At 34.4% G+C, this 11,871-nt stretch overlaps 1 protein-coding gene across 1 annotated transcript in view; it reads left to right on the top strand.

The window, feature by feature from the left end:
* Positions 1-1,028: 1,028 nt before the first annotated feature.
* trim62.1 (tripartite motif containing 62, tandem duplicate 1) overlaps positions 1,029-11,871 on the top strand; it is a 49,504-nt gene continuing 38,661 nt past the window's right edge. The window contains exon 1 of the mRNA XM_072452628.1: positions 1,029-1,586. Coding sequence (XP_072308729.1) covers positions 1,179-1,586 — 408 coding nt within the window. The 5' untranslated portion in view covers positions 1,029-1,178. The remainder of the gene's footprint in view (positions 1,587-11,871) is intronic.

Here is an 11,871-nt window from a genome sequence, read left to right as displayed (position 1 = left end):
ATGCTTTACACTTATTGGCATAAACATGTAGAAGTAACTATATTTAGTCTGTGTTTTTAATCAGTAGGGGCAATAAGTGACATTTATTATCCAAAAATGTTAAACTAATTAAAATAATTCTAATAAAGATTACGTGTGCCATCATCATAGTCTTATCACTATTGGAAAATGCTGGGTTATTATTTGATGCTGGTGCAGGTAAATCTCCTTGTCTGGGGAAGTAGTTACTTCCTAACCTAATCCTATTGAACAGCTGTGTGTTAATGTGTAACTGAGGCGTCTAGCTGTCAATGATTTCAAGTAACATGCACAAATAGATTATTCGGTTAACCGATAATTGTCAATATAATTGTTAGATAATTTTGTATATATATGTATAGTTGTGAGAATCATAGGCAACAATGAGTAATTTCAATTTAATCTGTTCACCAAAAAAGTCAAACCACGTGTAAAGTACTCTGTCTGTACAGTAGGTTTGATTTCATAAAGCTAGACTAGAAAGAAAGCAAAATTAAGGATATCAGTGTTGTTAATTCATAGTGCCAACAATCATGAATAATCCTAAAATCTTGATGTTTCGTCTCATAATAATCGTAACACTAAGATGTGATATCATGACATTCAATAAAACATGTTTAAGCGTGATAAATTGCTACAGACAATGTCCAATAACTCTAAAGCCTGATACTCCCAGTTTGCCCTTTTCTAAATGTAGACCATCTGCAAATGCAATGAGTAAATAGAAATTGAATTCATATTATGAACAGAAACTTCCCCGGAGGACTTGTATAATGACTGAATGTAACACTTAATTCAGTCATCATAGAAGTGCAGGTAACTCAGCTCTTCAAATCGTAACATACTACAAAAAATAATGAAAAGTTCCCTACTGTGTAAAGAAAATGTACACGCCATACATATTGAGCCCCACAAATATTGTTCCATACATCATTTATTGAACAAGAAGTAATAGTAATCATTGTGCCATTTCTATGTTTCTAATTATAGATGACTGACATAGCCGCTGGTGTTTGTCATTAACAGAAACTAAGAGAGGATTTTCTGAAGATCTCGTCAGTCCACTCCCACATGGCAGCGAGCCTCCTCTACACACAAGATTAAACCACGTCCAATAAGCTACACAGGTCTTAAATGCAGCTTGATTTCAGTTTTTGCAAATGGCTTGCTGTCTGAAGGACGAGCTCCTCTGTTCCATCTGCCTGAGCATTTACCAGGACCCCGTTAGCTTTGGCTGCGAGCACTACTTCTGCAGAAAGTGCATCACCGAGCATTGGAGCCGACAGGAGCCGCGCGGACCGAGGGACTGCCCCGAGTGTCGCCGCACATTCGCCGACCCGCTCCTCTCCCCCAGCCTCAAGCTATCCAACATTGTCGAGAGATATTCGGCTTTTCCGCTCGACGCCATCCTCAACGCCCAGAGGAGCTCCTACCCCTGCAAGGACCACGAGAAAGTCAAGCTCTTCTGCCTCACGGACAAAAGCCTGGTGTGTTTCTTCTGCGACGAGCCGGCGCTACACGAGCAGCACCAGGTGACCACCATCGACGACGCCTACGAGGAGATACAGGTCAGTCAAAGGCTTTAAACGCCAGAGAACGTGATTTAAATGCCATTATTATTTCCCTCCCCCCAATTTTGTTTTATTTACTTGTCAAATCTACTCGTAGAGGTTGGAGATGTGTTTCAACATGAATAATATCTAGTTGTTGTATTGAAGATTTGGAGATATTAAGTATATCTTCTATCGTTAAGACGGTTAAAAATTGTTTAAAAAAAAGTCATAACTTCCAAAACAATTTTATAAAGTGACATTTCTGCTCTTTTGTTGTTAATTTTATGGTCTACCTCTTATGGTGAACCTCAACCAAGACATTTTACCTGCACATTTTAGTCTGATGCATTTGTATTGTCATAGAATCTGAATATTGTTATCAAGATGATGCAAAAAAAAAGATAATTTTTTATTTTTTCAATATTCCCCTAAATCTGAATTGTAAAGAGTTACTAAATGTGAAGCAAGTCTACACATTCAGTTTAGATATAACATTAATTATTGTTTCAAATAATCCTGATTTTATTAAAGCTGCATTACTCGCTTTTCAGACTGGGAAAGGAGGAAATATGTATTTAAAATCAATCTGATTAGTTCTTATCTCTCACAAACTCTTTGAACATGGTCAGCTTTTCTGATGGCAAGTGTTTTGTCTTTTACGCTTTGGTGGAAAAGCACAAATTTACTCACAAAACTAAAGTCTGTCTCATTTATGATATTTGTGAGTTTAATTTCCTCAATCAAGCGTCTCTATTTAGGATTCTTGATTTTAGTAGAATGTCACTCAGAAAAATGCAAACCTGTTACTCTACTTTAGACAAGAAGTGGAATCTGTACGTTTGAGCCAGTACTCTTGGTCATAAGATGTAAGACTTTGTTTAAGTTCTTTGTGCAATGTTTCATCATCCCAAAATCATTCTAACACAAACGTTTGATCATGTGACACCATCGGCGGTTCTTGCTTCAATTTCACGCCTTTGCACTCACTGCTCTCGTGGGAACGGCCCGGATAGTACATTCTGCTTAGTGCCTCTCCGTCTTCAATGATTCATCTACACTTAGACTTAGACGTATTAGCACTGGTGATCCTCTACAAATGACAAATATATTCATCTTTGCTTAATGTCAGCAATAATAATGGCGGGAAACATATGTATTATTCTTAAAGAGCTGATTAAAGATATAAATTAAACTGAGCTGTAGTTTAGTGTCTCAAAGTTTCTTTCAGGGGAGACTTCAGATCCACCATTTTGGGCGGCAATAGCTCAGTGGTAGAGTGCTCGTCTTCTGATCCAAAGGTCGGCGGTTCGCCCGCTCGGTCAGAACGGTCAGATCCACTGGCCCGCAGGTTGGCGGTGCGATCGCAGCTGCCTCATGTGAATACTGCCGTTGTGTCCTTGGGCAAGACACTTAACCCAACTTGCCCCCCAGTGTCTGTGTATAACTGGTTCCTTGATGTAAAGCGCTTTGAGTACCTTGACGGTAGAAAAGCGCTATATAAATGTGACCATTTACCACATTTGGACAGCTGTGAGGGAGTGTAGCATTCTGGGACATTTTAAATTCAACCTTAAGTGGCTTAAAGTGAATCAGGAGTGTAGTCACTATTGTCTGTAAGAATGTAAATATTTTAAATTGTAAATATTTGAATTTGTAGTTGGACTGCTGATGAGATGCTCCCTCTGCTCGTGATTGGTTGCTGATATTTTTACAGTTTTTCTTTTTTTTTTAGTATATTTTATTTATTACATGGGCCGTTTTATTTATTATCTGCTCACTGTGAACCTGTCACTGTGAACCTGTCACTGTGAACCTGTCACTGTGAACCTGTCACTGTGAACCTGTCACTGTGAACCTGTCACTGTGAACCTGTCACTTTGCCTCTGCCCAGGGATGACCGATGAACATTAGCTTGTAGCTAACTCTGGTCTGTCCCTGTCATATAACAAAATATATACATATAGTTTGAAGAAAGTGATATTTTTGTTTGTGTTTAATTTTACAGACTGGTTTTAGCACTTATTTGTGTCATTACAGTAATATTATCGTAATATTGTAATTCTGATAATAATAAAAACAGATATTGTTCTTTTATTTTTGATTATTTGATGACAATCGATTAACCGCAATTATATGATTATTGAGATAATCTTCAACTTATTTAATAATGGAATGATTGTTATCTGGACGATACACCGGCTCCCAAACACGCCATGTGCTTGAAGAGTTTTTTTGACTCAGACGAAGCAAGAATTACTTCAAAAAAAGTCTGTAAATCAGAATGCCCTCAAGCAGCAGCATCTCCGCTTCATCTTTGTCAAATCTAGAAAAATCTGATACTTGTGGGGATTTTTCATTCTACACTCAAATAAGACATCATTATCACATTTTTAAACCTTTAACGTTGCGAGATATAAAAGAGCCAAGGTTTTCCAGGATAGTCGTCTTCGGGTCGAGACTTATAATCACACTCACTTGGTCCACAACACAAAATACATAAACCCTGTCGATTGTGCTTCCACCATAATAACTGCATATGAAATCGTTGACTATCTCTTACAAAGTGCCTCTGCTTCTTGCCTTAATTTCACGGCTGTGCACTCTCCGGCCCTCAGGAACTGCCCAGACACAGCCCTTCTCTCCTGTCCGCCGCTCAAGCCTTTTAATCATTATTTATTCAGTTGCAGCAATTTGCAGCAGTGTTTTTGACCGCAGCCCAGTTCTTATTTTTGTTTAGTTCTTTTACGCGTCCCAGTTCTATTGAAGAACAGCCTCTTTTTGAAAACGGATCCAGGCTACATCCCAAGGTGGTCCTGAAACACTCGCAGGCAGAATCCATCGTTTTAGAAGAATGTTCCTTAACAAGAGTCTTTCTGTAACTAATGAAGAGCATTTGCATTGTCTGTTTTCTTCAGTGTAGCGTAACATGCGATAATGTGATATGTTTTAGTTATTATTATCAAATGTTATCATTAGCCGCACCAATCATCTGTTACGTTTGATGTTTTATCAATGAAATGATCATTGATATTACCACTGACAAAAAGCCTGTGTCAGTGTATCATTTGACCTGTAAAAAATATGATTTATGTAAAGCTTTTAACCTGACTAATTGGTTTTAAAAAGGCAAATTGTTTGTGATTTATTTCAACTTAGAATGCAACACGTTAAGTTTATAAAAATATATCTAGAACAATTATTGCCGAGGCTGATTTAACTACAGTAGTTTTGTGGATCATCGGATACTGTAAAGTTTAAACCAAACATGTTCCATTCAAGAGTTGACAGATTGTTTTTCCTTTTATTAAAATTAAAAAACTAAAACGACAAAAACAAACGAGAAAAGACCAGAAAGAAACAAATATGGCTAATTGAAAGTAAGAATGTAGGAAGGTGAGGCATCCAAAAGACCAACATTTTTTAAAAAGTCACATTTATTCCAGTTTCTGTCAGATTTGTCCATTTTCAATTTGAGTTCACGTGCGATTCCATTTTATTTTTTCTGTTTTCAGAGTTGTCAAATTGTAATCTGGTATTGATGCTGAAAAATGACTTAATTATTGGCTGTATGACTGTTCTATAAGATTGAACGTTGATGTTGTAATGTTTCATCCATTGTTACTTTTCATTTGTATGTACACTGTGTTATACTTTCACAGTGACATAATAGATACATAAAGGAGGGAAAATGAATTTACATAATGTTGTCATGATACTAAAATATCAAACTTTATTTTTGTACTAATTTCGATACCACATAAGTTCTTAGTGTCTAGTTTCAAGTCTAGTTTTGGAATCAGTTGGTATATACTTTTTTTTTTTAAGAACTTTTATGTTGAGGAGAGCAATATATTTAAGTTTATATGATATTTTGAAGATATGCAAAATTGGAATAGCAAGTACATTGTTCACAGTGATGCCGCCAAGAAAGATTGAAATGAAAATGGAAAAAAAAGTTATTTCGTACATTTACAGACCTTTAAACCTCAGATAATACGTTTGAAGACATGTTTTAACACATTTCTGTTGGATTGACATAACATTTCACACTATTATATTTCAATACTGAGGAAAAGGCTCAATGCTTATTTCAATACCACAATGACAATAAAAACCCTTTTTTACAGGCTCTAGTTTTGATTCTAGTAGTAGTTTTGATTCTAGTAGTAGTATTGATTCTAGTAGTAGTATTGATTCTAGTAGTATTGATTCTAGTTATAGTTTTGAGTCTAGTAGTAGTATTGATTCTAGTAGTAGTATTGATTCTAGTAGTAGTTTTGATTCTAGTAGTATTGATTCTAGTAGTAGTATTGATTCTAGTAGTAGTATTGATTCTAGTAGTAGTATTGATTCTAGTAGTAGTTTTGATTCTAGTAGTAGTTTTGATTCTAGTAGTAGTATTGAGTCTAGTAGTAGTATTGATTCTAGTAGTAGTATTGATTCTAGTAGTAGTATTGATTCTAGTAGTAGTATTGATTCTAGTAGTAGTTTTGATTCTAGTAGTAGTATTGATTCTAGTAGTAGTATTGATTCTAGTAGTAGTATTGAGTCTAGTAGTAGTATTGATTCTAGTAGTAGTTTTGATTCTAGTAGTATTGATTCTAGTAGTAGTATTGATTCTAGTAGTAGTATTGATTCTAGTAGTAGTATTGATTCTAGTAGTAGTATTGATTCTAGTAGTAGTTTTGATTCTAGTAGTATTGATTCTAGTAGTAGTATTGATTCTAGTAGTAGTATTGATTCTAGTAGTAGTATTGATTCTAGTAGTAGTTTTGATTCTAGTTATAGTTTTGATTCTAGTAGTAGTATTGAGTCTAGTAGTAGTATTGATTCTAGTAGTAGTATTGATTCTAGTAGTAGTATTGATTCTAGTAGTATTGATTCTAGTTATAGTTTTGAGTCTAGTAGTAGTATTGATTCTAGTAGTAGTATTGATTCTAGTAGTAGTATTGATTCTAGTAGTAGTATTGATTCTAGTAGTAGTATTGATTCTAGTAGTAGTATTGATTCTAGTAGTAGTTTTGATTCTAGTAGTAGTATTGAGTCTAGTAGTAGTATTGAGTCTAGTAGTAGTTTTGATTCTAGTAGTAGTTTTGATTCTAGTAGTAGTATTGATTCTAGTAGTAGTTTTGATTCTAGTAGTATTGATTCTAGTAGTAGTATTGATTCTAGTAGTAGTATTGATTCTAGTAGTAGTATTGATTCTAGTAGTAGTATTGATTCTAGTAGTAGTATTGATTCTAGTAGTAGTATTGATTCTAGTAGTAGTATTGATTCTAGTAGTAGTTTTGATTCTAGTAGTAGTTTTGATTCTAGTAGTAGTATTGAGTCTAGTAGTAGTATTGAGTCTAGTAGTAGTTTTGATTCTAGTAGTAGTTTTGATTCTAGTAGTAGTATTGATTCTAGTAGTAGTTTTGATTCTAGTAGTATTGATTCTAGTAGTAGTATTGATTCTAGTAGTAGTATTGATTCTAGTAGTAGTATTGATTCTAGTAGTATTGATTCTAGTTATAGTTTTGAGTCTAGTAGTAGTATTGATTCTAGTAGTAGTATTGATTCTAGTAGTAGTTTTGATTCTAGTAGTATTGATTCTAGTAGTAGTATTGATTCTAGTAGTAGTATTGATTCTAGTAGTAGTTTTGATTCTAGTTATAGTTTTGATTCTAGTAGTAGTATTGAGTCTAGTAGTAGTATTGATTCTAGTAGTAGTTTTGATTCTAGTAGTATTGATTCTAGTAGTAGTATTGATTCTAGTAGTAGTATTGATTCTAGTAGTAGTTTTGATTCTAGTAGTATTGATTCTAGTAGTAGTATTGATTCTAGTAGTAGTATTGATTCTAGTAGTAGTATTGATTCTAGTAGTAGTTTTGATTCTAGTTATAGTTTTGATTCTAGTAGTAGTATTGAGTCTAGTAGTAGTATTGATTCTAGTAGTAGTTTTGATTCTAGTAGTATTGATTCTAGTAGTAGTATTGATTCTAGTAGTAGTATTGAGTCTAGTAGTAGTATTGATTCTAGTAGTAGTATTGATTCTAGTAGTATTGATTCTAGTTATAGTTTTGATTCTAGTAGTAGTATTGAGTCTAGTAGTAGTATTGATTCTAGTAGTAGTTTTGATTCTAGTAGTATTGATTCTAGTAGTAGTATTGAGTCTAGTAGTAGTATTGATTCTAGTAGTAGTATTGAGTCTAGTAGTAGTATTGAGTCTAGTAGTATTGATTCTAGTTATAGTTTTGATTCTAGTAGTAGTATTGAGTCTAGTAGTAGTATTGATTCTAGTAGTAGTTTTGATTCTAGTAGTATTGATTCTAGTAGTAGTATTGATTCTAGTAGTAGTATTGATTCTAGTAGTAGTATTGATTCTAGTAGTAGTTTTGATTCTAGTAGTAGTTTTGATTCTAGTTATAGTTTTGATTCTAGTAGTAGTATTGAGTCTAGTAGTAGTATTGATTCTAGTAGTAGTTTTGATTCTAGTAGTATTGATTCTAGTAGTAGTATTGATTCTAGTAGTAGTATTGATTCTAGTAGTAGTATTGAGTCTAGTAGTAGTATTGATTCTAGTAGTAGTATTGATTCTAGTAGTATTGATTCTAGTTATAGTTTTGATTCTAGTAGTATTGAGTCTAGTAGTAGTATTGATTCTAGTAGTAGTTTTGATTCTAGTAGTATTGATTCTAGTAGTAGTATTGATTCTAGTAGTAGTATTGAGTCTAGTAGTAGTATTGATTCTAGTAGTAGTATTGATTCTAGTAGTAGTATTGAGTCTAGTAGTAGTATTGATTCTAGTAGTAGTATTGAGTCTAGTAGTAGTATTGATTCTAGTAGTAGTTTTGATTCTAGTAGTAGTATTGAGTCTAGTAGTAGTATTGATTCTAGTAGTAGTATTGATTCTAGTAGTATTGATTCTAGTAGTATTGATTCTAGTTATAGTTTTGATTCTAGTAGTAGTATTGATTCTAGTAGTAGTATTGATTCTAGTAGTAGTATTGAGTCTAGTAGTAGTATTGAGTCTAGTAGTAGTATTGATTCTAGTAGTAGTATTGATTCTAGTAGTAGTATTGATTCTAGTAGTAGTATTGATTCTAGTAGTATTGATTCTAGTAGTATTGATTCTAGTAGTAGTTTTGATTCTAGTAGTAGTATTGATTCTAGTAGTAGTATTGAGTCTAGTAGTAGTATTGATTCTAGTAGTAGTATTGATTCTAGTAGTAGTATTGAGTCTAGTAGTAGTATTGATTCTAGTAGTAGTATTGAGTCTAGTAGTAGTTTTGATTCTAGTAGTAGTATTGAGTCTAGTAGTAGTTTTGATTCTAGTAGTAGTTTTGATTCTAGTAGTAGTTTTGATTCTAGTAGTAGTATTGAGTCTAGTAGTAGTATTGATTCTAGTAGTAGTATTGATTCTAGTAGTATTGATTCTAGTAGTAGTATTGACTTTACTTCATTTTTTTGAAATAGCCCTAGTGTAATAAGAATCCATTGAAGTTGTTGCCGTTTGGACCACCTTTGCTTGATTGTGTAACGATTATTATGACCAAACTACCTTATCTTGCGTATACTTTATCCACTTCTCCTGTATTGCTTTTCCCCTGCCAAGTTTATACTCGGACTACGGACAGCTTGGGAAAGGTCAGAATATGTGTAAAGAAGCAACATTTTGCCTCCCTCAAGATGTTTCTTTGGACCTGGTGTTTGTGCCTTCGCTCCGAGACCTTTTTTGGAAACCGCCGTCTTCTTGGCATTTGTTTTTCTGGCAGGAGCTTCGGAGGCGTCCCAGAGCCCCACCAGAGAAGGGCCTGTCCCGGGATCGGCCTGGACGTTTGTTATGTAAAATTATAACAAGCTAAGATTGATGGAGCAGATTCGGCTTGTTAACTGCCTTGTTTGGGTAAATGGCCACCTCAGCAGTGCACTGGTGGTCGAGATGCTTTCACTGGGGACTTTATGTACTTTGCAGCCGCACGGTTAATCCTTTTTCTGTCACTTAAGTAATCAGATTGTTCAAGTAAATTGTAGGGCTGTAATTCTTTAGTCGCTTTGTCACATAATCATTAGTAGACCAAGATTTGTATTAGTCGAATCATTATTTTATTGGCATTGTAAGTATTTATATGGCCGAGAACAGAAAGGAGATGGCATAGAGTTAGCTGGAGTTGAGAAAGTAAATCATTTGCTGAGCTTTATTTATGTGCTATTTGCTTGTACTTTTCTGTATATATATATATATATATATATATATATATATATATATATATATATATATATATATATATATATATTATATATATATATATATATATATATATATAATTACTATATTTATGTATATATAATTACTATATTTATGTTTTCATGTATTCCCTTGAGCTCTATTCCCTTGTATACTATAGTTTTAAGAACTTAAGTCAACTTTTAGTCGACTAATCGATGCATCAAGCAAATCTTTTGTCAACTACAGCCTGAATTGGGTTTGATACGGAATTGGATGTTCTTTCCAAATATAATTGTATATTAAAGGTTGAATGGGCGATTTTTTTGGCCCAAATTTTAGTCTTATTTCCTCGTGGTGTGGACTGCCGATTAGTCCTGCCACGTATCAATCATAAAACGCACCTACCGCTCACCTGCAGCCGCGTGCGGATCGTCCCATATTTCCGCGTGTCTAAGCGCATTGATCTATCATAATATAGTTCCCTCAGTGTACGGGGCAAAATGAAGACGGAGAAAGACAGTTCGAGCTGACTCAGAAGTAGACTGAAATCTACAGGAGACATGCGATGGGATCCGTCGCGCTAATAAACAAACGCACGTGTGTGTTGTATCAGTCTGAGTTCTCAAATCGCCGAAAAAATCGTCCATTGCGCCTTTTAAATAAAATGTTGTCAGAAGTATTGAAAATCAGAACCCAGAAAAGCAAAAAACAAAAAATAATAGTAATTTAAAGTCCATATAAGCATTTTCTCCAGAGTTCAGAGTTGAATCGGACAGTGCTCTTCTCAGAGATCTTAAAGCGCTTCATAAATTACTACTCAAAGTTTCACTGTATTTACTGACAGGAATATTATTTGAACGACCAACAGACTGGCACTTTCCCATCAGGGCACGTATTGATGCTAACAATAATCACAAACAGGACCAAATAAAACTTTTCCTGATCAGTTTCAGAGATCTTGATCTTTATCAGAACTAATCTTGGACCATATGTTTAGACAAAGAAAGTCAATTGTCGTATCAAGCCTATTCCTTAGTATGTGTCATAGTATTCAGTCTTTTAAGACACGCTTTGTTATCTCAACCCAGAGTTTATGTACTCTTAAAATAACAGAAAAATACAAAGATGGCAAAAAATGTATTTCTTGAACCGCTTTGTCCCCTGAAATTGCAGTGTTACGTTTTGTTGGTGTCTATGGCCTATATGCAGGTGTCAGACTGTTGTAAAGTGCCGAGTGTGTCTATACCAGTAGAGAAGTCCTCTATAAATGCAGACATCAACCATTTTACCTTATCACTGGTGGTGTGAAATATTTATACCACACTCAGACTGAGAAGTGCAGGATGATCGCAGTATCTACCTGTCGCTGAAAGCTCTCTGTCTACAAGAACTCAACTAGATAAACTATGAACTATGAAGGTTTAACTGCTTTGAATTTGCACTGGACCAATGTCCTCCGTTCACTATACAACACACATTCAAATATCAGATTACTCTTTCTCCAAAGTGTATCAATGTTATGAATAAGTTAGACAACAACCTTTTTAAGAGAGCATTTTTTTGCTGCAAAATCTGGTGGTTTAATGGCAATTATCTCACAAAATGTACCACAACAGTGATTATTGTCTACCTTTTTATCACCATGAATGATGATCCCTAATTGCTTTGCCTGGAATGTTTCGCAGTACAGTATAGATTTGAAAGCGTTTATCAAGCATTATTTCATAACCGGTGATTGGACGAGCGTCGTTCATAGTATCAAATTAGATGCTAATCGATACTGAAACTAGTATAGAATAGAAACTACTTAATTGAGCAATTATCAATCACAAACAGGGCAAAATGTGACCAGTCCTGTAGTTTTAGAACTATGCAGAGTTTAATCAGAACTGGTGAAAAAGAAGGTGTGAAAAATCGTATTATTTAGTGTGAAAAATCATATTATTTAGTGTGAAAACGTTTTATTGTGGAATCGAAAATTGGGCCTGTTCCTTAGGCAACACCAGTTTGTACCGCTCAAAAAAACCTAAGGCTTTCCAAACTGGGATTGGCCCTTTTCACAGTATTTTAATGCCATGCTGTGGAACATTC

This window comes from Eucyclogobius newberryi, unplaced genomic scaffold, assembly GCF_026437365.1.
Source record: "Eucyclogobius newberryi isolate DKJ021-1_F unplaced genomic scaffold, fEucNew1.0.hap1 SCAF_19, whole genome shotgun sequence".
Classification (NCBI taxonomy): Eukaryota; Metazoa; Chordata; class Actinopteri; order Gobiiformes; family Gobiidae; genus Eucyclogobius; species Eucyclogobius newberryi.
This window is presented reverse-complemented; position numbering and strand designations above follow the sequence as displayed.